Raw genomic sequence first — 25725 nt, 5'->3', positions numbered from 1 at the left:
GTTGTAACATCTTCTTGGCAAGGACCATATCTATCTCTGTGTTTGCACAGTACTTAGTGCAATGGGACCCTCTAGATGCTGTTGTAAATTAAATAATAATTAAAATAACATTTTAAAATGCCTTTAAAAGCACAGGTGGCAAAAAATTCAAAATTACTGGGGCAGATTCTGCCTTTGTTTACATCTACATATATGTGAAGTAGCAATATTGGAGTCAGTGAGGGGCCCTCAGTGAATCAGTATGACCCCAAAAGAGGATCGCATGGACAGGGAGTAGCCCAGCCACTGAAGCTTGAGAATGTACGAAGGCAGCACATTCCTTCAATAACTTCCATTAGAGCCCCACACCAGAAATTCATGTGTCCTCCCTGATATAGCCCCTAAAAGAGAACAGGTAATGGTAAGATTGCCTGCTCTCCCTTGGGGAGCATCCTCCCCGGAGTGAAGGGTTCCAGGGTGAAGCAAAGAGTTGCCATTACAAGAGTAATTTATCGTGGATGAACATGGCCCATTTGGGGCCCTGATCCTGCCGTGAGATACCTACATATGAATCCCAACTGTAGGATCAGGGCCTGTGCATGCTTCTGTGAGATACAGTTAATACTGAATATCTCTGCTCCATTAGTGATACTTATATTTTCAGGAATGTTTTTATATATGTATGGTATCATACATTCACACAAGCGATGCATCTCTCTGAATATGTGATCAGTGAAATAAACATAACTGCATTTATTTCAGATGTTTGATACTGAAGAAATACGCACCCTTGCATATCTGACAGTTTGGTGCTATTAGCCACTGTGCATGTAGGTATGGAATTTTCAAATTTCCAGGTGGCAATTGGTCAGTCTTCATTTAGAACCTAATCCGAAGCCCATTGGAATTGGTAGGCGGATTGCAGTCGATTTTAGTGGGATTTGCATGAGGCCTTAAGGTTGTATGTCATATCTGCTAGCTAAACTCATTTTTGAGTCACTGGAACTTATTTCTTTGTCCTGTGTTTGTTGTGCCTAGAGTGCCTATCGAGTCTTCACCAACAGCACCTGCTTGAAGCACATGATTCTAAAGATCCGCAGAGATGCTCGGAATTTTGAGCGCTATCAGCACAATAGGGACCTGGTAAATTTTATCAATATGTTTGCTGACACCCGACTGGAACTTCCACGGGGCTGGGAGATCAAAACAGACCAACAGGGCAAGGTAAGAGCATCAACACAATTAGCCACTGGGTGAGTTCCCATATCCTCCTAATGTCACACGAGATCCAGCTAAATGATTGTTTTGGGTTTTATGTGGACTTAACATTTTCGACTATCTGATTGTATATCAATGAGCATGTGTAATTATTCGTTATAATAAAAAAAAGCCTCTGTCCTAAGCTTAGCCCCTGGAAAGGCCATTCTTTATGCTTTTATCTGTCATCACACAAGGAGACTAAGAAGTGTGGTGTGATTCATGATTGCATCCGGGATTGTATATTGCTCTACCAGCTATTGCTGAGCCAAAAAAAACCCCACTAATCAAACCTTATTTAGAATTATAATGTTTGACTTAATAATACTGAAAAGGAACACTCTGTCAAAATACCTCTTCCTCATCCTTTGGGATACTGAATACCTCTCCCTCATTCTCAGATGCATGGATCTGATTAGCAGTTTTGTAGCACTGATTTCAGAAGAGTTATATCTGATTTATGTCAGTGCAACTGAGAGGAGAAATGGGCCCTGTCAATAATGAGACTAACCAAAACATAGCCCAAACACCCACAAATGAGGTTTGCATGGGGTTTGAAGGCAGAACTTTTCCCTAGTTTTCCAGAAAATGCAAGTGCAAGGCTAAGAAATTACCAGACTAAGACTTGATTTGTGGGGCTGAGTTGAAGCTCATTAGAAGTTGTAAACACTCAGCTCTTTTTGCCAAGAGGCACATGCTATCGAGCTCTTGGTTGTCCATCTAGAAAGAAGTTATGCTGAAATCTAAAGGTCAAGTCCTGTGTGATGCTGAGAACCACTGACTTTGGTAATTAAGGGTGCCAGCACCTGGCAGGAGGCACTCAACACCTTAGCAAATTGGGCTTTTAAAGCATAATCAGTATGTTCACAGCTGGAGTTGTGGCATTGCATCTAGAAATGAGGGACAAACTCCAAAAGGGAACTGGCTGATTTTAAATAAACCAGTATGAATGAACTTCTGGGAAGTTGGCAGATTAGTTTGTTTGAAATGGGTCACTGTATGATGTTGGATTAATAGCTCATGAAACTATAAATTGTGAACTACAGGCAGTCCCCGGGTTACGTACAAGATAGGGACTGTAGGTTTGTTCTTAAGTTGAATCTGTATGTAAGTCGGAACTGGCGTCCAGATTCAGCCGCTGCTGAAACTGACTGCCAGTTCTGACTTACATACAGAATCAATTTAAGAACCCCAAGCGTCCCCAAGTCAGCTGCTGCTGAAACTGATCAGCAGCTGATTCCAGGAAGCCTGGGGCAGAGCAACTCTGCCTCAGGCTTCCTGTAGTCAGCGCTGGTCAGTTTCAGCAGAAGCTGACTTGGGGATGCCTGGGGCAGAGCAGCTGGGGTGCTGCTGGGTTGCTCCAGTAGCACCGCTCCTCGCTCCTTGGCGCTACTGGAGCAACCCAGCAGCACCCCATCTGCTCTGCCCCAGGTGTCCTGATTCAGCCGCTGCTGAAACTGACCAGCAGCGGCTGAATCAGGACCAGAGCAGCTGGGGTGCTGCTGGGTTGCACCAGTAGCGCCCAGAGCGGCGCTGCGGGACCAACCGGCAGCACCCCAGCTGCTCTGCCACAGGCGTCTGGAGAAAAGCCTAGTCTGCTTGGGGGGGGGGGGCGTACTAGTTGCGCCCCCCCCTCCACCCCAGCAGACCAGGAAGACTCGGGCAGCGGACCGAGATGCTGCGCGTCCCGCCGCCTGGGTCCTCCGCGGCTTTGCTCCCCGTCTCCCTGGTCTGCTGGAGACCAGCAGACCAGGGAGACGGGGAGCGCCTCTGAGGACGCCGGCAGCGGAGCAGCCCAGGCGCGCCTGGGGTGCCCCGCTGCCCGAGCCCCCCCGCGGCTTTGCAAAGCGCGGGGAAGCCGGCGGTGGGGCAGTCCAGGCGCGCCTGGGGTGCCTTGCTGCCCGAGCCCCCCCCCCCGCGTCTTTGCAAAGCGCGGGGAAGCCGGCGGCGGGGCAGTCCAGGCGCGCCTGGGGTGCCTCGCTGCCCAAGCCCCCCCCCCCGCGGCTTTGCAAAGCCGCGGGGGGGCTCGGGCAGCGAGGCACCCCAGGCGCGCCTGGACTGCCCCACCGCCGGCTTCCCCGCGCTTTGCAAAGCCGCGCGGGTGGGGGGGGGGCCTCCGTGGCTTTGCTCTGCGTCTTCCTGGTCTGCAGACCAGGGAGACGCAGAGCAAAGCCCCAGAGTACACGGGCGGCAGGACCGCGAGGTCCCGCAGTCCGTGTACTCTGGGGCAGCCCCGTTCGTAACTGCGGATCCGACATAAGTCGGATCCGCGTAAGTCGGGGACTGCCTGTATCATGGTTGCAAAATGTGGCATACGATGCACACTATTCACTGATGAGTTTGTGTGCTCCTTTCTCATCCCTAAACTCTTTCACCATGTTAGCTTTCTGCTTATGAATTTACAGTATTCTTTTTATTACAGTCCTTCTTTGTGGACCACAACAGCCGTGCTACCACTTTTATCGATCCTAGGATCCCACTTCAAAATGGCCGTCTCCCTAATCATCTGACTCACAGGCAGCATCTCCAGAGACTTCGCAGCTACAGTGCTGGAGAGGTAACTCTAGCCTTAAGACACCTTCCTAAATATGTATCTGTTAGAGCAGTAGTTCTAAATTCATCAACTCATCTAGATATTTGTCTAGTTTTAAAACAGGCCACATAAAGAGCATTACCCAAGTCAGTACAAGCTAGAATTTTATACAATGATTTGTTTATACTGCTGTATATACTATACACTGAAATGTAAGTACAATATTTATATTCCAATTGATTTATTTTATAGTTATATAGTAAATGAGAAAGTAAGCAGTTATTCAGTAAGAGTGTGCTGTGACACTTTTGTCTGATTTTGTAATCAAGTAATTTTTTAAGCGAGGTGAAACTTGGGGTACACAAATCAGCCTCCTGAAAGGGGTATGGTAATCTAGAAAGATTGAGAGCCATTGTTCTAGGGCACATGATGGTTCTTATTTTTACCTTTTGACAAGCAGACACAGCTTAAAAGCATTTGTAATTTCATCCCAGAAACCCTATTTGGGCAAACAAAAATCTTGGCCCTAACTTACTGTTCTCTTCCCAGCTCCTTAGTCTTAGTCTTCCTGAACTCTGAGTTCTCCTTTTCTTTTCACAAGTTTTCAGTTCACCCTACCACCCTTGTGTGCCTATGTCTGCTACATCCTTGACACTGACTCTGTTGAACCACTCATTTATGCATTTGTCACTTCATGCTTTGGATATTGAAACTTCTTCCCCTTGGCCTTCCAAAGTATCTTGTGTCCAAATTCCAGTCTGTTCAGCATTCCACAACACACTGATATAGTCAGCCAGGATACCCAGCTGTACATTACCCTCAAGATGAAAACCTCCTTTCCCTCTAAATATGCTACTGACTGTGTGTTCAAAGCCGTTTGTAGCTATGTTCCCAACTACTTCCACGATATCATCACTTCCTATGCCCTCAGCTGCTCTACCAATGATGGCTTCTTTTCATTCCCCTGCTTCCTTACCTTCCTTTCTCTGGGTATGTCTACACTACCCCGCTAGTTCAAACTAGCGGGGTAATGTATGCATACCGAACTTGCTAATGAAACCCGGGATTTGAATTTCCCGGGCTTCATTAGCATAAAGCCGGCGCCGCCATTTTTAAAAGCCGGCTAGTGCGAACCCCGTGCCGCGCGGCTACACGCGGCACGGGCTAGATAGTTCGAACTACGTAGCCATTCCGAACTATCTGTACTCCTCGTGGAACTATGTAGTTCGAACTATCTAGCCCGTGCCGCGTGTAGCCGCGCAGCACGGGGTTCGCACTAGCCGGCTTTTTAAAATGGCGGCGCCGGCTTTATGCTAATGAAGCCCGGGAAATTCAAATCCCGGGCTTCATTAGCAAGTTCGGTATGCATACATTACCCCGCTAGTTCAAACTAGCGGGGTAGTGTAGACATACCCTCAGAGAATGATTCTGTGCTATCTTGGCTACTGTATATGGCTCAGTCTGCTCATTTCCTTATGGCACATATTGGGTCTGAGTCTAAACTAGGATAAATTGGAATAGCTCCATCACCAATAAAAAGTCTGGACCATTAATGGCAACCCTCCACCACTCCAATCTATAGATCTCATAAACTCAGACACCTTCTTATTGTAACATCCATTGCTATATCTTGGGGGAGTTTTGAGTTACCTGTATGGATATCCTCCTAAAAATGAAGTGACACTTGATTGTGCAAGAGGAAGACTGGGGGGCGGGGGGGGGAGAAGGGAAGTACAATAAAGACAAAGAAAGCTTGAGATTGCATAACAGCACATGCATTTGGGATAGTGGAGGCAGCGATGGTAAAGCACCAGCATTTCTCTCCAACCTGCAGAACCGTATATGATAGAGGCTTTTTTGGAGTTACAAGGAAGGGAGGGAAGAGGGAACAAGTTGGGAGTGGGTCACAGCCACAGCTATTCATCATCTCTCAGAAAACCAGAAAGAAACTTCCTAGTTAATATTGACCCTATCAATGTTAATTCCAGCAGGATTCATTAGGATTCATAGTGAGATAACTATTGTTCATATGCATAAGATATGGTTTTGTCCTATAAAGGTTCCCCTTAGGGAAATCCCAGAGACTCGCTTTAGGTTTGAAAGGGAAAGAGGAGCAACATGTCAAAACATGCCTCCCCCCAGCCACTTGCCAGCTGTTTACATTTCCGCTGGCTCCTCCGCTGAGCAGCAGGGAGAGCCCTCCAAACAGCAGGAGAGAAGCAAATGGGAGATTTTAAAGATCTGTCAGCATTAATTAAATAAATCAGCTGTTGGTTTGGAGGTTTTTTTGTTTTGTTTTGTTTTTTTGTCCCTCTCCTTAACATAATGAAGGTCAGTGATGGTCTTTGCACTGAGCATAGAGGATAGGGATATAATCAGTGCTAGTCACTATGGCTTTATGGAAAATAGTTCTTGTCAAACAGTTATGATTTCATTCATTGATGAGATGGGACATTTGGTTGAAAAATGTAACTTCATAGATGTAGTATACTTTAAATTTTGTAAGGTATTTCACTTAGTACCACACAACATTCTGACTAAAACGTTGGCACCATATAATACAAATAAAGAGGATTAAGAACTGGCTACAACTCAAGAAGTAATTGTCCATGTGGAATCATCATTGAATGGGGGAAAGATGTTTGAATGGGGCTCCTTGGGTATCAGTATGAGGCTCAAGGCTGTTCAACATTTTCATCAGGGATCTGGAAGTAATTATAAAATCACCACTGGCAATGTATGTGGATAACCCAAACACTGACGGAGTGCTGTGTATTGATGAGGACTCAGCAGTTCTACAGAATGATCTGGATCACATAGCAAGCTAGGCCCATTCAAGCAAAATGCATTGTAATACAGCCAAGTGGAAGGTTATACATCTAGGAACAAGGAATGCTGGCCATACCTACAGAAAAGAGGGATTGCATCTAAAAAAACAAAACAAAAAAAAAGAAAAGAAAAGAACAGCAACTCTGAAAAAGGATGTAGGGTAATAGTGTGAAAGCAACTGAACATGAGCATGCACTGCAATGCTTTGACTCTATTGATCCTTAGATGTATACACAGGGGAGTAGGGAGTAGGAATGGGAAAGTAGTTTTACTTCTGTATTTGGCACTGCTGAATCAGATAATGGTGTGCAAGATTTTGGAAAACTGGAGAGGGTGCAGAAAAGGGTCAGAAGAATTATTTGTCAGTTGGAGAACATGCCTCATAAGAAAAGGCTTAAAAAGGCCTGTGAAGTTCAGTACAGTGGCCCTTGCACCAGGAATCAAAACTCATATTTTAACATCTCAAATGTACCTCTAAAATAAGCATCTCTTATTAAATTGGACCGTACAAATGAGACTTTTTTGAATAAATTCATTTTCTTCACCTTGATGATATGTAAAACGTATTGTCTGGAGAAAGAAGAGCATAATTATACAGCTTTTATTGGTGGGTCACTTTTGTTTCTGAACTTTTCCACCCAAAGCCATAACTCATTCTTTCCTTCTTAATCTATACATCATATTTCATATAAAATGTATTTGTGAATATTTTGGAACACCTTCCCATTCCAATCCCCTCTTTCAGGGTATAAAATGTATTGACGCAAAGGTTGGTCACTCATATTCCTCTTTTTTCCCCCTGTAAAATATCTTCCTAAATTAAAGACCCTTGTAAAGGCTTTTGATGTCCATTTGTAAACTTCTTAATCCTCAGTAGCACTGTGTAGTATACCCTGTAAAATGTCTACAAATTGTCACAATTTTGGGTGCAAGGGCATCCATTTTCCCCTTTCTGTAGAGCAAAAAAAGTAAAGGCTAATCATCCCAGTTGCCCTTTTAAAAAGTTAATAGGCCAGATATTCAGCTAGTGTAAATTTGTGTTGTTCCAATGAAGTCAATAGCTAAAGACCAGAGGACCATCTATGTCTAAAATCCTGTTACACTGCCCGAAATCAGAACAAATCAGTAGCAACAGTGAAATGTCACCATTGTCTAGTTGGTTTCTCTTCTAGAATGATCTCTGACATTGTGTGATGACATGGAATATTAGATCTTATAAATTTACCCTAATAACAACAGGGAGAAATGTGAGTCAAACCAATGGCAGAAGGAGGAAGTAGCTGTATTTTATATGATCACAGCCCCAACCTGTGATGGACAGGTGGCATAATTCAAATGGGCAGAAGCTGGATGTTTTTAGTGATGACTGCAATAAATCACAAACATAAAGTCTACAGAAGACAGAAAAGAAGCTGCTGTGGTGGGCTTGGGCACTAAAGGAGCTCCCAGCTATCTGGTTGCAATCTACAAGCGGAAACCACAAGTCTGTTAACTCAGTGTATAAAATTGTCAAATTGCCCAGCACTAAATGAGTCAGGATGCTAAATCATTAACTGTCACTTTTTTTTAAATGGAAAATAATCTGATAAACTGAATTAACTGATTCAATTACAAAGTCAGGGCAGAGGAGACTATTGTAATTAAGCAATGAATCAGAGCTATTAATTGTTCTATATATGTCTAAAGACTGCAGGAAAATTAGGAGATCTGATTAGATTATTTGGAATTCTTCTGCTATCTAGTAATAGCTGCAAATCATATTAGAGAGCAAAATTGTGTAATGTGGAAGTGTAATGTCAAAGCCCAAGCATAACAATATTCTGCCAGTGATGGCTATGTGATAACAATAGGAAAAGGAAGGGAGTAAAACTTATAAAATCAGATTATCTATTCTGTAATTTCTTGTGTATCTGGTTAGTTCTGATTCTTTTATTTCTTTTATTCTTATACTACTTGTTTTCTTTGCAGTTTTTTATTTAAAATCATTTTTTTCATTGCTCCCCACCCTTATGCACATCCCCTTCATCTCTTTATGATTTGAAGAATAGAATTGTGTACAAGGGCTGGAGCAAATGGTAAGCAGTATAAAACTAACAGGAGGAAGTAAATTTTGAGAGGAGATATCACAATGACAGCTGGATCAGTAAGGCTGTTTTAGGCACAAGTTTGTGAGGAAAGACATGCTGGTGAGGTGTGAGAGGGAGAAAGAGACCACGAGACTAAGAAGAGGAATTAGCACAGCTTTGGTACAAAAGAGGGAAATTATCTTATAAAAGCATGAAAATAACATTAACAAACCCTGTGAGCTCTGCAAGGAGGAATGGGATAATGAAGACAGAAAAAGGATCCATTGCTTCTCCCTGTGTCTTCAGAACATCTTCAGGGTTAGACAAAATTGTTTATGATGAGAGGTGGCTATTCTACAGCCAAATTTTTCATTACTCCAATGCAGCTTTCCAAAATCATTGATCCAATACATGATGTTTAAAATAGCAACAGTTCCCACAAGATTAGTTGTAACTTAATGTAATTACACCCTAGAAGACTTCCTGGAGAGTTAAGTAATAAATTTGTCTTTAAAGACAAGATGGATTTTATGAAGGTTATCACACCAGTATATTAAACACTTTGGGGCTGGTCCTCTTTACACTGACATGGGGATAAATTGAAAGGACTCCGCTGAAATCAATACCACTAGATGTGTGTCAGACTGGGGTAAGTGAGATCAAAAGTGAGGGAAAATGTACAATATGCTATAGCAGCAGTGTCTCACCACCTGGATACACTTTTATGTTTTATACATTACAAAGGTGACTTGTCAGGCACATGTAGCTGTTCTGTTTTCATTTGTCACCAATTGGAAGTTCTGATATGTGACCATAATATGATCAGTATCAGAGGGGTAGCCGTGTTAGTCTGAATCTGCAAAAGCAGCGAAGAGTCCTGTGGCACCTTATAAACTAACTGAAGTGTTGGAGCATAAGCTTTCGTGGGCAAAGACCCACTTCGTCAGATGCATGTAGTGGAAATTTCCAGAGGCAGGTATAAATATGCAGGCCAGAATCAGGCTGAGGTGGATCTAATCAGGGAGGATGAGGCCCACTTCTAGTAGCTGATCTGGAGGTATGAATTCCAAGAGAGGAGAAGCTGCTTTTGTAGTGAATGGCTTGCTAACTACAAAAGCAGCTTCTCCTCTCAAGGAATTCACACCTCCAGATCAGCTACTAGAAGTGGGCCTCATCCTCCCTGATTGGATCCACCTCAGCCTGATTCTGGCCTGCATATTTATACCTGCCTCTGGAAATTTCCACTACATGCATCTGACAAAGTGGGTCTTTGCCCACGAAAGCTTATGCTCCAACACTTCAGTTAGTCTATAAGGTGCCACAGGACTCCTAGCCACTTTTGCATAATATGATCAACATTCACCTGAGCTTGGATTCAAAGCTAAGCATCTAAAATACTGAAATAAGGGCAATTTATTTCTGAAGTTACTACCCAGCACTACAATTTGTCGAATAAGAAATAAGCACTTACCACCTCAGCATTTTGGGAATTGGTGTTTTCACGCATCTTTGTCCAGATCTCTCTCATGCTGATTTGTTACCAGCATAATTCCATTAGCATCAGAATAGTGTTACTTTGGATTAACACACATATTAAGTGTGAGATGATTCAGGGTGAACTCTGCTTTCTCTCTTACTATTATTTTTATCGTAAAGGTTTACACATTTGTTCAGGGATGTTAAGCCTCATTTCCTCTTAGAAAATTGCCCATTGCTAACCATATTTGTCAGCAAGCAGTCAATACTTGTTATCCTCACTGGCTGAGCACCTTCCAAAACCTTAATGTATTTATTCTCACAACATCACTGTGATGTAGGGAAGTAATAGTATTCCTATTGTTACAGATGGGGAACTGAGATGCAAAAGGACTGAGGACTTGTCTGCACAGGAGCACTCAAAATTAATTGCTGTGTGAATTTAAAGTGGATTAGTTAAACCACATTAAACCCCCATAGTGGCATTTTAATTTGGAATTAAAGTAGCCTTAATTTGATTTAGTGATTTTAAATTGGATGTGATTTAAAATAAACCTAATTAAGTCCACTTTAATTCTGAACGAGGGTGATCATACAGGGGTTTAGTGCAATTTAAATTCATGCCTTTAGTTAATTTGGTTTCATTTTGATGAGTGTCCTTTTGTAGACAAACTCTAAGAACCAGATTTACAAATGTGGTTATGCTACTAAAAGTGTAGATAAGTATCTAAGGGTATGTCTACACTACAAAGTTAGTTCGAACTAACTTTCTTAGGCGCTACACTAGCGCTCCGTTAGTTCGAACTTAATTCGAACTAACGGAGCGCTTAGTTCGAACTAGGTAATCCTCATTCCACAAGGATTAAGCCTAGTTCGAACTTACTAGTTCGAATTAAGGGCTGTGTAGAACCTTAATTCGAACTAGTGGGAGGCTAGCCCTCCCCAGGTTTCCCTGGTGGCCACTCTGGCCAACACCAGGGAAACTCATCTGCCCCCCTCCCGGCCCCGGACCCCTTAAAGGGGCACGGGCTGGCCTACGGTGCCCGTGCCAGGTGCAAGCCTGACAGCACCCAGCCAGCGGACCCTGCACCTGGCACGGCTCGAGCCACCCACCGATGCCCCCCAGCCCTTCCCCTCTTCCCGGGACCAGGCTGGCGGCTCCCGGGAGCTTGCCCGGGACCGCAAGAGGCGGGCACCCGCCTGGGCTAGTGCAGACATCGTGGACCTCGTCCACGACCTCCGCACTAGGCACAGGAAATTGGCCGTCTAGGGCAGGATAGCTGCCAACCTGGCCACCCAGGAGCAGGTGTGCATGAAAATCAAGGTGGTCCACTGAGACCCCCGACCCTGAGCCCTGAGCTTACAATGGCCGTACTGGGTCAGACCAAACGTCCATCTAGCCCAGTAGCCTGTCTGCCGACAGCGGCCAACCTTGGGACCCTGAAGGGGATGGACCGAAGACAGTGACCAAGCCATTTGTCTCGTGCCATCCATCTCCAGCCTTCCATAAATCTTGGGCAGGGACACCACTCCTACCCCCTGGCTAATACCACTCCATGGACCCAACCTCCATGACTTGATCTCACTTCCCTTTAAACTCTGTTCTAGTTCTAGCCTTCACAGCCTCCTGCATCAAGGAGTTCCACAGGTTGACTCTTTGCTTTGTGAAGAACAACTTTCTGCTACTAGTTTGAAGCCTGCTACCCATTCCTTCCCTTTGGTGTTCTCTAGTCCTTCTTTATGGGAACTAATGAAGAACATTTCTGTATGCACCCTCTCCACCCAACTCCTGCTTTTAGAGACCTCTATTCTGTCCCCCCTCCGTCTCCTCTTTTCTAAGCTGAAAAGTCCCAGTCTCTTTAGCCTCTCTTCATATGGGACCTGTTCCCAACCCCTGATCATTTTAGTTGCCCTCCCCTCTCCCAGCCTCTCTCTTCCCCTCTCCCACCTCCTTTTCCCAGTCTCCCCCAGTTTTGTTCAATAAAGACAGAGTCAATGTTGGAACACACGTTATCTTTATTTTGTACATCAAGAAGAGGGGCTAGGGAAGGGTAAGTGGAAGGAGGTGAGGGAGGAATGGGGTACGCGCCCCTGATGGGGAGGACTGGGCTGGCTCTGCAGACTTTTGGGGTGGAAGCTCTCCTGCAGCCCCCCAATTGCCCCCTCTCCCCAGATGGCAGCCTGCGGCAAGTGCAGCCAGTCTGATGGCCGAGTGCTGTGATGTGCCCAGTGTGGGTACTCTGGGCAATCCAAGCCAGGACTGCTTTGCAAGCGGGGCACCCCTGAGAATTGTCTGTCCGGGGTGGGGGTCGGGACCCTTTAAGCACAGCCCTCGGCTTGCCTGAGACAGCATCTCCACGCTCTAAGTCCTCCTCTGATGCCCTGCCGGCACTGCTTCCGGCCATCCTTAAGCCTGGTTCAGGGTTCACTTAATGTGGACATGCTAGTTCAAATTAGCAAAACGCTAATTCGAACTAGTTTTTTAGTCTGGATCCGTTAGTTTGAATTAGCTTAGTTCGAATTAACTAATTCGAACTAAGTTAGGGTACGTCTACACTGCATCCCTAGTTCAAACTAGGGATGCAAATGGAGACAATCGAAGTAGTTAATGAAGTGGGGATTTAAATATCCCGCGCTCCATTAACATGATCTCACCGGCGCGCTAGTTCGAATCACAGCTGATTCGAACCAGGAAGTGCGCGCCGGGACGCGTTAGTTCGGACTAAAGCCCTTAGGCCGAACTAATGTTACTCATCAAAAAATGAGGAGTAACATTAGTTCAGACTAAGGGCTTTAGTCTGAACTAACGCGTCCCAGCGCGCACTTCCTGGTTCGAATCAGCTGTGATTCGAACTAGCGCGCCGGCGAGATCATGTTAATGGAGCGCGGGATATTTAAGTCCCCGCTTCATTAACTACTTCGATTGTCTCCATTTGCATCCCTAGTTCGAACTAGGGATGCAGCATAGACATACCCTTAGTTCGAATTAACGTTGTAGTGTAGACGTACCCTAGTAGAGTTTTTGAAAGAACCTAAGCAGGTTAAGCACCTCATTCCTGTTGAAATCAGTGGGAGTTGTGTGCATAAGTTGTTTATCTGCTTTATTTTAAATCCCATGGGGCATCTATCTGAATCTTTATGAACCTAAATATCTTTGTACACTTGGCACTACGCAACTTGCCCAAAGTCACACAGGAAGTCTAAGAAAAGCAGGGAATGGCTCCTCCTCTCCTCACACCTTTCAAACTGGTGTTGGAAATGGTTGGCTGCCAGTATGGACAAGACAGTACCATTTTCAATACTAATGCAGAAAATATGATTGACATTTTGTGAAATATGGTCTCAGCCATGCTTTGTCTATGCTGGCAGCTTTTTTCAACAGTTGGAAAATATCCAGGGCAAAACAAGGCTGACAATCACTGTCAATAGTGGGTCATTTTCCTGATGTAGTCAAGGCCCAAATGTTGGACTCTTGCTGCTTCTGTTTATTCACACTTCGGATAAACAGAAACCATGCATATGCATGCCTCCTATATATATATAGGAGGCATGCATATGCATGGTTTCTGTTTATCCGAAGTGTGAATATATAAATAAAGTGTGAATATATATATATATATATATTCATGCAAGTTACATTTACTTCTGGGAAAAAATAGTAACCCTTTCTGGTCTGATATATCTTTTCCTCTTGTTATTTGAACAATAAGTTCAAATAAATATTTTAGAGCCAAATTAAAGTGTCCTTGTTTATTTTATTCAAAATTGCACAAATACCTGTTTCTAGATATATACGGATTTGCACACCAAATATAATCATTGAATGCAAAGGTCTGCTCTATACTTTAAAAATTTGACTTGCGTAGTTAGGCTGATGTTTTAATAATATTGTTATGCCAGTAAAAAATGCAGTTATACTGACTTGGAGGCACTTATATAAGGCACTTTAGTTTATATTGCTTTGTTGGACTGGAATAAGTTATATACCTATGCAAGCACATGTACCTTAGAATGACGGTATTGATGTGGGGGAAGGGAGGAATTTCTGCTCAAATATGCTGGCATAACTAAAGAGGTAAAATTGTATAGTTTAGACAAGGTCTACTGGAGTTGTATAACATCCATTTACAAATCCAGAATTATATGACTCTTTGAAACTGGACAAAAACTTGACCATCAGAGGGTAAACTCCTTCCTTTTGAAGAATATTTGTGCCTAAATTATTTATATGCTATTAAGATGCATGTTATTGATTCCATATGTAATTTCTCAAGACTAGAACTATGCAGCATACCTCACAAGTTTAGAATATAGTGTTGAAAACTCTGACCAATAACAGTAATAAAACAAAACTACAGGTTGAACCTCCCAAATCAGGGACTCTCTGGTCCAACAATATCTGTGGTCCAGCAGGGCCATGGATGTTGCTGGACCAAAGAGCCCTGGAGGTGGGAGCGGGACCCAGGTGGAGAACACAGGGCTGGGTAGCCCTAGCTGGGCCAGCAGTGGCTGGTCCAGGTGGCGGCTGGAGAGCCCCGGTCCAGCTGTGGAACTCCTGGCATCAGTAGGGCCAGGTGGCAAATGGGGAGCACCCACCCCAGCCAAGGAACCCCTGGTATCAGCCAGGACAGGTGGTGAATGAGGAGCCCCTCCCCCAACTAAGGAACTCACTGCAGCAGCAGAGCCAGGTGGCCCTAGGCCAGAGAACCCCAAGGAATTCCCCAGCAGGAGCAGGACTGGCCCTGGCAATCCACAGCTTTATCTGGGCCAGGGAACCCGAAGAATCCCCAGTAGCAGTGGGGCTGTGGTGGCCGAGCGACCAGAGAAACCCAGCAGCAGCAGGCCGGGTGGCTCCAACCAGGGAACTCCCCAGCATCATCGGGACTAGGTGGGGCCAAGGAGCCATGATCGGAGACCCTAATCCCTAGCAGCAGAGTGGCTGGGTTGGCCAGGAAGCCCCAGCCAGAGAACCCCCAGGGAGCAACAGGGAACCCCAGGCAGCAACAGGGAACCCCAGGCAGCAACAGGGACCTCTGGGCTGTGGAGTCCTTGGGAATCCCCAGAGGCAGTGGAGCGGACGGCTTCTGAAAGGGGCTGGCAACAATCGTGTGGTCCCAGGAACCCTGGCGGCAGCAGAGTGGGATCCCCAGCCTGGAGAGTCTGGGAGTAGGACAGCCAGTAGGGGAGCATCCCTGGTCCGGAAAACTCTCTGGTTCAGGACCACTCAGGTCCCGAGAGTGCCAGACCAGGGACATCCCACCTGTATTGTTTCCCAAAATGAGTCAGTTAACCTCAAGACTCTGGATTAAAGTCACAAAGTAAAAGGCATCATTAGTGTATTGACTAATATGTAGCTAATCATTTTGTTATAACATTTCTTTCTTTCCTTCTTTCATTCTAGGCATCAGAAGTCTCCCGGAATAGAGGCATATCTCTGTTGACCAGACCAGGCAACAGCCTAGTAACAGCTATTCGAAACCAGCACCATCATGAGTCATTACCTCTAGGTAAGTAGGGCCTTCTATTATTTTTTTCTTCCTAGTGGGGCTCCTCGGGAACTGTTTTAGGACCTTTCAACAATCATACCCCTTACCTAGCTCTCCAACCCATTCTTCCTTAATGAGGAGCCAGGTGATATTATATCAGTGGTGATCACATTGTATTAGTGTATGATTTCTCCCATATGCTGTATTATCACTATTTGACAAGTAATTTTCAGTTGCACATTTGTTATCCTCTGCAAAAGTGTCACTTGTTTCTAGAGTTGTGATTTTAACTATTCCAGCTTACAATGACAAGATTGTCGCATTTCTACGCCAACCAAACATTTTTGAGATGCTGCAAGAGCGTCAGCCAAGCCTGGCCAGGAACCATGCACTCAGGTACTGATTTGTTCCAAGTCACTATAAACCTTCTCTTTAATCCTGTCTCCTGCTGACTTTCAAGCCAGCAGATAAGGTGTTCCATGAGGCCTTGAAAGAAGGACATCCTCTATCTCCAGGCCACCAGTTATTCATTATACCATTCCATGGCCATTCATCATCATCATCATCATCAACAACCATGGGCTCAATGCCTGTTGGTGTCCGATGCCTCCCTCACTATTTCCTTTCCACCCTGACAAGCAGTCAGTGGGGAAGTCAATGGGACCTAGGCTCAAAAAGTCACTTAGATGCTTTGAAAATGTCACCCCTTCTGTGCACAGTATAAATGTGTACATCCAGGTCCTTCTCTGTAGATGGGGAGTGCTCACTACAGCTCAGTATTGCTCAGTCTTGAACCTGTTCTTATTATGATGTTCTCTACCCCCTCTCCTGTTTCCCTTATTTTCCTTGTTCTCTTTGTAGAGTTCACCTGTTGGCCTCCTTGTATCATCTTCTACATTTCAGATGCGTTTTCTCTAGAAGATGAGTCAAGTCCTTGTTAACAGGAAAAATGAAGAAGTGCCCTAGTTTCCATGGTCACCACAAAAGTTTCAGCTTTTGCTAACAGAGTCCATATAGCTCAGTTATTATTTTCCACAGGCACCCAAGTATAGGAAAGAAGTGTGGTATATGTGGGTACACGGCCACTATATTTATGCCTCAGTGGCAAAAAATGCTATACATCTGCCTACAGTTATCTTATTCTTCAGAGGTTTGGGTGAAATCCTGGCTCCACTGAAGACAATGGCAAACTTCCCATTGACTTCAGTGGCAACAACATTTTACCCCTTAACTCTAATAGTAATGCCAAGACAGAAAGAGCCCTATATTTTACAGAAATATAAGAGCATTATTTACTAAATTGCACTCCTGTCTTCACTTGTTTCCTCTGAGGACTTAATAATATGTTTAACATCCTTTACAAAGTAATTAAACCAACTGATGCTATCAAAGTATTTTACCTGTTCCTTTCATCTTATATAAAAGGGATGAAATGAAAAAAGAAAAAAACAGAATAATAATTAAAATTTGAAATAAATGATAATTATAAGGATTAAATTAATCTTCTGGAGCTAGACCCTCATTTGGTGTAAATCAGCTTCACTCTATTGGCTTTTATGGAGTAATGCCAGTTTATACCAGCTGAGGATCTGGCCCTTGAATTCAATAAGGGCCACACTGTAACCAGCATAACAAAAGAGAGAACATCCAAGTTTTTCCAGTGAGATTTCTCTCTGAGAGTTTTGCTTGCCTTGCTGATTGATCATTTACCTGTGAGGATCAGACAAAGAGTTCTTTGGGTGTAAAGGATTAAAACCGTCTCCAGGAGGAATGAAATGCTAATGGATTCAGGGAGAGAATGAAAATTGCCTCTTGTATTTAAGATGTGCATTTTTGTAGCTGAGAACTTTTATCATCATCATCAAATAATTCCAGTTTTTTTTTTCACTTGTGTAATGTGAGTTCTTATCCCTTAGAGAATAGGAAATGCCTTTATCTCTTTTTTAGCAGAGAACAAAATTGACTAATGATGGAGACTAGACAGCTTTGTGGATATGTAATGAGATTTGTAATAGGATATTAAAACCGTCATTTCTAGGTTACTGTTTTGTTTCCACACTCAATTTGGGGTGGCACAAGGAGATGCAGGCCTACCCACTCCGCAGTATCCCAGCCCATAGCCCTACCAGTGGCAGAGTGCCCCTTGGTCAGCAGGGAGCCTGACCTGACTGGATCTTTGGCAACAATACAGCTGAAGTAGGATCAGCTGTCCCTGGGCTATTTCCGAACTCCCGCCTCCAATTGTATCTGGATCTGTAGCAGGTCCTCTGTGGCTAGCTGGTAGAAGGCCTGAGGTAATCCTGGCTACTCTTCCATGTCTCAGTCAACTGGGAATTTTGGCATGTTGGGCCAGTTCTCAGGGTCAGAGGGGCCTGTGTTGGTCTCCCACTTTGGGAGCAGGCAAGGGGTATCTTGCTGTTTCGGCAACTGCTCTCCAACAGAGTGCCAGACCTACTCTTTAATACTTCCTGTGACATCCCCTGATTTCCGGGGGTAGCGGAGAGTACTTCTTGGCTCCACCCACCAGAATTCACAGAGTGATCCCTTCCTCTCTGGGTCAGTGGGAAGCCATTCTACCTCACTATAGGTCAGAATTCTGGTATGATATAAATAGTGTTGTGTTATGGGTTTTGCTGTTCAGATTAGAAAAATGTGTGAGGCAAAAAGGATATTTATTTGCTATCTTTGTGAGAAAAGCAAAAAAAAGTTAGAGGGGTAGTGAGTAAAAAATAATCCATTCTTATCTTGTGGTTTTATATTGATTTGATTTCTTTTCCCCTTCTTGTCATTAATTTTCTAGGGAGAAGATCCATTACATTCGGACAGAGGGTACACATGGGCTTGAAAAGCTGTCCTGTGATGCAGATTTAGTAATTCTATTGAGGTAATCAATTCAAAACAATTTGTCTCTCATGATGCACAAGAAGCTGACTAGCAATCTCCGCCTCATATTTGTTGAAATATTTTAAGTGATTGACCTAATTTGTTAAATCTAGGTTGTTTTCTGCTAAGGCTCACAATATATGTGTCACATCCTAGTTTCCAGAAACCTAACCCCCACTGTCACAATGAACGTTACTCTCCAATTGCACTGAATAGTTTGGTTTTGGCTTTTAAGGATCAGGTTAGAAATTACATTTTAAATTTTCCTGTGGTAATTTTAAAGGTGGAAATGTGATTCACACCTTTCTAAATAACAATCAGATGCTGTTGATCGTAGTGTTAGTTATGCCACTGGCAGCGATCTCTACAAGGCTACCTCACATTAAGGAAGAGCTGAGATACAACAGACTAAACAACCATTATTAAGTAATGGAGGCAAGGCTTAAGTACTGTAAGCAGGGTTTTAGCATCTTTTGAAGCCCCACTGAAATTAAGTCTTTAGAGCCCAGAATAATTTGATTTATGTGGCTCAGCACAATAAAGGATTACATTTCTCTTGTGCTCTCTGTTTACACTAAAGCATATTCCACTCGAGTTGATTTTGATTGGCGTTATACAGCCCATTCTATGTAAAGCAAAATGTCCACGACTTGATCCCACTGCCTATACCTTGATGCAGATTGGCACAGAGACATGCAGGGCTGTAGCAAAATATCTGACTGACACAAACGTAGTTAAAAGGGAAACAATTTGTATCCCCTGTTCTCGCTTTGACCACTGGATGTTGTTGCTTTTACCATTGCCTCAAAACCTTGGTTCATCCATCCAATAGGGTAATGTTGTGGCTTGAGAATGCCTAATGGAACTCACTTTTTTATTTAAAATAAAGACTTTGCTTCTGAAGTCCTGTCTGATTGGGAAGATCACTGTTTTAAGTCTCTGTAGGTACTGATCTTTGTGTTGTAAGTGTTCAGCTCTGGTGAGGCCACATCTGGAGTATTGTGTCCAGTTCTGGTCCCCCCACTATAGAAACGATGTGGACGCATTAGAGAGAGTCCAGCAGAGGTCAACCAAAATGATTAGGGGGCTGGAGCCTATGAGGAGAAGCTGAGGGATTTGGTTTTGTTTAGTCTGCCGAAAAGAAGAGTGAGGGGGTATTTGATAGCAGCCTTCAACTTCCTGAAGGGAGGTTCCAAAGATGATGGAGAAAGGCTGTTCTCAGTAGTGATGGATGGCAGAACAAGGAGTAATGGTCTCAAGTTACAGTGAGAGAGGTCTAGGTTGGACATTAGGAAAAACTATTTCACTAGGAGGGTGGTGAAGCACTGGAATGGGTTATCTAGGGAGGTGGTGGAATCTCCATCCCTAGAGGTGTTTAAGTCTCAGCTTGACAAAGCCCCGGCTGGGTTGATTTAGTTGGGATTGGTCCTGCCTTGGGCAGGGGGCTGGACTTGATGACTTTCTGAGGGTTCTTCCAGCCCTATGGTTCTATGATCTATGATTCTGTGAAGGGCTGCCCAAAGAGATGTTTGTAACAAAATACTACTCTACCAAATTCTTATGCTTCTTCATGTATAATGAGTGCAAACAGAGTCTGTCTCTATCGTTTTTCCTTTCAGCCTCTTTGAGGAGGATATTATGTCCTACATACCCCTGCAGGCTGCCTTCCACCCTGGCTATAGCTTCTCTCCTCGCTGTTCACCCTGCTCCTCACCTCAGAATTCTCCAGGTAAATAAAGGGAAAACAACATAAGCTCCTGTGCTTGTTGCACTTCTCCTTTTGACAATTACAGAAGGGCAGATATCAACTGGAATAAATGTTGCCACTCACAGACCCCCAAAAAGCTGTGTCAGTTTACACCGTTGAAAATTGGCCTCCGACAGTTTTTTTCTGCAGGGGTGTTTGGTTAATACACAGAATGCTGTCACTTCATTTGTCTCATGGGACACTGATGGCAGTGGCCTGGTGAAAATCAGTGATTATTCAAGGAGTAGAAAATATTGTCATGGCTTCCAAATGGTGAGGGGAGATTAGACTGAGAAGAGGATTGTGTTCTGAGTCTAATTTATTGACATTCTTGAATATGAATATGAGATGGTAAAGCAAAGTGCAAATCACATATGTATGGCAAAGCTTTCAGAAGTCTAGCAAACAGCTGTAGGCCAAACTTAATATTCAGCCAGACAATGTTTCCAACGCTGCTGCTTCTCCCAAGAATAATACAGTTCAATGCCAGGAGGGACCATTCAGTCATCTAGTCTGGCCTCCTATATGTCACAGGCCAAATGCTTTTCACCTAATTATCTTGTATTGAGCCAATAAATTGACTAAAACATGTTTTCCTGAAAGGTGTCCATTCATAGAAGATTATTTCCAAGTGCTCTGTATCACTGAAATATTGTCTGTGCTAAGAAAATCGATCAGCAGGTGGCTCCATTAGCTAAAAGGAGACTGCATTAGTCTACACTTCAACCATGCAATTGCCTTGGTGGTCATTTTGAGTGACATCCCAGGAATATGCTCTTAAATCAGTGTAGGCTGTTTTCAGAGCCATCGGGGCTGTTTGGACACCCGGTTCCTATTAAAATGAATGAGAAATGGGTGCCAAATCCTCTGATGACTTTGCAAATATCAGTCTTAATATTTTTGTGGAGAAACACTGATGTCTTGTATATGCAGGGGAGATCTTTGAAAAATGTCCTGTTGTAACCACTGGATTTTCTGATTTCAAATCAGGGATAAAGGTCCGTGCAAATTGTGTTTTTCATTATCTACAGCAGGGATTTGCACCTGTACTGATTACTGACATAATATGGGCATATATCAATTTTGCATGAGATTTAAACATTTGACCAATATCCTCACTCATCAGTGTGATGAGAGCCATACAGTGGCTTTTAACCTTTTTGTGGCAAGATGGCAAATATTGATTTCAGCGAATGTTTTATATGTTCATCTGTACTACAGGTTGGAACTCCTTGGTCCAGCGTTCTGGGGACCTGACCAGTCCCGAATTAAGGAATTTGCTGGATCAAGAGAGATCCTATGCCACCGGCCTCCCAGGATACTGCCCCTACCTCTGGCTAGCTCCTCTCCAGCCCAACTGCCACTGGGCTCCAGCACTGCTGCTACAGGGCTTGGGCTTAGCATGCTGCCACCAGCTGTCTGGGGCTCTCCAGCCACAGAGCTCCCCGGCCATTGTGGTCCCACTTCTGCCCAGCCTAGCCGAGGCTTCTCGGGGACAGGGCTCCGCAACTGCCCCACTTCTGTCCTGCGCAGGGCTTCCCAAGGACTAGGCTCTGTGGATGCCCTATTGCTGCTGTGCCCTGCCAGGGCTTCCCGGAGACAGGGCTCACTGCCTGCTGGCAGCCTTGCTGCTACCACACCGCACCACACCAGGGCTCTCCTGTGACGGGGCTCTGCAGCTGCCCCGCTGCTGCTGTGCCAGGATGGGGCTACACAGAGACAGGGCTCGCCAGTCCTGCTGCTGCCCTGCCTGGCCAGGGCACTGCGGGGAGGGAGCTCACCTGTCTGTTGGTGAGGTTCCTCTCCCCTGGACTCCCTGACTGGCTCAGATTCCGGGTGCCAGGGCTCTCTGGTCCAGCAACATCCATGATCCTGCTGGACCACAGATGTTGCCGGACCAGAGAGTCCTGGATTTAAAAGGTTTAACCTGTACTGGTTGCAGCATCCCCAAATTACTTCTTGAATAACTCATAATTTCTTTTCTTGTGTGAGGTAAAATATGCTCTAACAAAACAAGAGAAGCTTCACTCGGGATTCCCCTTGCATGTTGTATAAATATGCCTTTCTGTTTTATCATCTGAGTCAATAGTAATATCCTTCCCCCTGCTACAAATGAGTCTTCACAGATACTTTATATTTCAACTGAATGTATTTTTTTCCTTCTTCTGGTAGCTTTTTTGCCAAACTTCTCGTAAAAGGGCTTGTTTTCATTGTCTCCTCTGAAGGCGTAGAGAAATGGGATTTCATGGATCCCATTCTCTAATACTGATTGCTGTGGTGCTCTTTTACACAAAAGAACTAATTGGCTATTTTCAGAATTCAGATTTCAAAACTAAACAGGCCCTGAATTGCTGAAAATCTGCTGTTAATGTGAAAATGTAAGACTTCTCACTGACAGAAATCCTCTCTTGTGCTACAAAATTTTTGTGTGTTTATTGCTGAACGCCTTTAATATGCAGCCGGAAATTAACTGAGAACCCCATTTACAGCCAGGTCTCAGCCCCCTAAAAGTGCTAAACAGATGTGTTGTATTGTATCCAAAGTATAATTCTGCCAGGTAATGAGATTTCCTATAAGATGGTGAAGAGAGAGATTTTTAAGATTATCATAGAATCATAGGTTTGGAAGAGACCCCAGGAGGTCATGAAGTCCAACCCCCTGCCCAAAGCAGGACCAAGCCTAATTAAATCATCCCAGCCAGGACTTTGTCAAGCCAGGACTTAAAAACCTCTAGGGATGGAGATTCCATTACTTCCCTAGGTAACCCATTCCAGTGTTTTACCATCTTCCTAATAAAATAGTTTTTCCCATTATCCAACCTAGACCTCCCCCACTGTAACTTGGAACCATTGCTCCTCATTTTGCCATCTGTCACTACTGAGCACAGCCTGTCTTCATCCTCTTTGAAACCCCTCTTCAGGTATTTAAAGGCTGCTATCAAATCCCCCCTCACTCTTCCCTTTTGCAGACTAAATAAGCCCAAATCCCTCTCCTTGTAAGTCATGTGCTCCAGCCCCCTAATCATTTTTGTTTCCCTCCCCTGGACTTTCTCCAAACCTTTCTTTAATGGGGGCGGGGCAGTATTGGACACAATACTCCAGATGTGGCCTCACCAGTGCTGAATAAAGGGAAATAATCACTTCTCTAGATCTGCTGGCAATTATCATTCTAATGTACCCTAATATGCCATTAGTCTTCTTGGCTACAAGGGCACACTGTTGACTCATATCCAACTTCTCATCCACTGTAATCCCCAGGTCCTTTTCTGCCGAACTGTTCCGAAGCCTGTAACAGTGCTTGGAATTCTTCCATCCCAAGTGTAGGACTCTGCACTTTTCCTTGTTGAACCTCATTAGATTTCTTTTGGCCCAATCCTCCAATTTGTCTAGGTCACTCCGGACCTTGTCCCTCCCCTCCAACATATCTACCTCTGCCCCTAGCTTAATGGCATCTGCAAACTTGCTTGGGGTGCAATCCATCCCCTCATCCAGGTCATTAATAAAGATATTGAACAAAACTGGTCCTAGAACCAACCCTTGAGGCACTCCACTTGAAGCTGAGTGCATAGACAGCTAACTACCACTGATTTTCTATTTAAGCCACTCAGAGTTAAAGACTCAGGAAGCACAAAGGGAAAACAGCTATCATCCTGGTAAGATGATGTAGCTGTCCAGAACTGTTGGGAACCAGTGAATTATAGCACTGATGGCTGCATTTATGTCAAATAGAATGTGAGAATAATCAGCCCTCCGGAATTCTACATACATCAACTGAAGTTCATATAGTATTTATGACTGAAAACACCATCTGTATGAATAAGATGCTCTTTTAAAGGTTTTAACTCTAAGACTTTGCTCTTTTCCCTTCTAGGATTACAGCGAGCTAGTGCACGAGCGCCCTCTCCATATAGGAGAGACTTTGAAGCCAAGCTACGCAATTTCTATCGAAAACTTGAAGCCAAAGGATATGGACAAGGTCCAGGTAAAATTAAGTGAGTATTGTGTCACATGATTACAATAAGTGAACTTGATGGAGCCTCGTCTTGTCATTATAGCCATGAATAAGGAGACTGATCTGATATATGTGGAGTTACATCATTATCATGTATCAGGAATGAAACATTAGATGTTGTATCTATGTACTTTGTCCAGGAAAAGTGTTTATGTACAAATATACACACACACACACGCATGCACACTTATGCAAAAAAAATAAGCCAACAAGAAGGTTATATGTGGTGGGCTTTTTCTCTCATGGATCCATTTGCTCCTATACTCCTCCTCTACCTATTTTAAGGAGATGTTGGTATTTCTATCTATACCATTTGCTAGGCAGTAATGGTAGAGAGATTACATGTTTGACAAATGTGAATGATATTGACCCAGGTTCAGCTCTCAGTTACAGTACAGGATGGACCTCCGTGGTCCAACAACATCAGGACCTAATCGGTCCCAAACAAGAGAGTTTGCTGGGTCAGGTATGGTCAATTCCAGCACCTCTGTTGTCAGGCTCCAGGCTCTCCCTGAGGGCCACCAGTCTCCCAGATTGGATCCCTTCATGGCTACTGACCCCACTGCTCGACCTGGCAACTGTGCTCTGCTGCCCACCCTGGCCAGGCTGGCTAGTCCCAAAGCCAGGCTCCACCTCCACTTCCACCCTTTGGGTACGTCTAGACTACAGGCTTTTGTCGACAGAGGCTTTGTCGACAGATACTGTCAACAAAGAGCATCTAGACTACAGCCAGTTCTGTCGACAAAGCAAGCTGCTTTTTCGACAGAGAGTCTAGATGCTCTCTTTGGAAAAAGCACAGTGTGGATGAAATAGTGCCTTTTGTCAACAGAACTCTGTTGACAAGCGGCGTTATTCTTCGTGGAATGAGATTTACCGCCATCGACAAAACTGCTGCGTTCTGTCTACTTACTGTCGACAGAACTCAGTGGGGGTATGTCTACACTACCACCCTAGTTCGAACTAGGTGGTAATGTAGGCAACCAGAGTTGCAAATGAAGCCCAGGATTTGAATTTCCCAGGCTTCATTTGCATAAAGCCGGGCGCCGCCATTTTTAAATGTCCGCTAGTGCGGACTCCGCGCCGCGCAGCTACACGCGGCACGGACTAGGTAGTTCGGACTAGGCTTCCTAGTCCAAACTACCATTACTCCTCGTTTCAAATCCCGGGCTTCATTTGCAACTCCGGTTGCCTACATTACCACCCTAGTTCGAACTAGGGTGGTAGTGTAGACATACCCTGGTAGTGTAGATGTAGGTATAGTTTTGTCAACAAAAGTCCACTTTTGTTGACAAAACCCTGTAGTTTAGACACACCCTTTGGTTCTCCAGCTGGGCTCTAGGCCCCCAGCCTCCCAGCCATTGGACCAGCTCCACTCCAAGCCCCCTGGCTGGGATCCAGCTCCATTCCTGGCCAGGCTCTGGACCAATGGCCACTGGAACGGCTCCACTCCTAGTCCCC

At 44.4% G+C, this 25725-nt stretch overlaps 1 protein-coding gene across 3 annotated transcripts in view; it reads left to right on the top strand.

Annotated features, from left to right (window-relative positions):
- The window catches only part of HECW1 (HECT, C2 and WW domain containing E3 ubiquitin protein ligase 1), a 346449-nt gene that overhangs the window by 260316 nt on the left and 60408 nt on the right, over positions 1-25725 (top strand). For all 3 annotated transcript variants that reach the window (XM_075921722.1, XM_006124096.4, XM_014574083.3), the window contains 7 exons: positions 1018-1203; positions 3659-3793; positions 15542-15647; positions 15926-16022; positions 18427-18510; positions 20129-20238; positions 24127-24247. In XM_075921722.1, coding sequence (XP_075777837.1) covers positions 1018-1203; positions 3659-3793; positions 15542-15647; positions 15926-16022; positions 18427-18510; positions 20129-20238; positions 24127-24247 — 839 coding nt within the window. The remainder of the gene's footprint in view (positions 1-1017; positions 1204-3658; positions 3794-15541; positions 15648-15925; positions 16023-18426; positions 18511-20128; positions 20239-24126; positions 24248-25725) is intronic.

Source organism: Pelodiscus sinensis, chromosome 2 (assembly GCF_049634645.1).
Source record: "Pelodiscus sinensis isolate JC-2024 chromosome 2, ASM4963464v1, whole genome shotgun sequence".
Classification (NCBI taxonomy): Eukaryota; Metazoa; Chordata; order Testudines; family Trionychidae; genus Pelodiscus; species Pelodiscus sinensis.
Note: the sequence above shows the minus strand (reverse complement) of the source record. Positions and strands in the feature narration are given on the sequence as shown.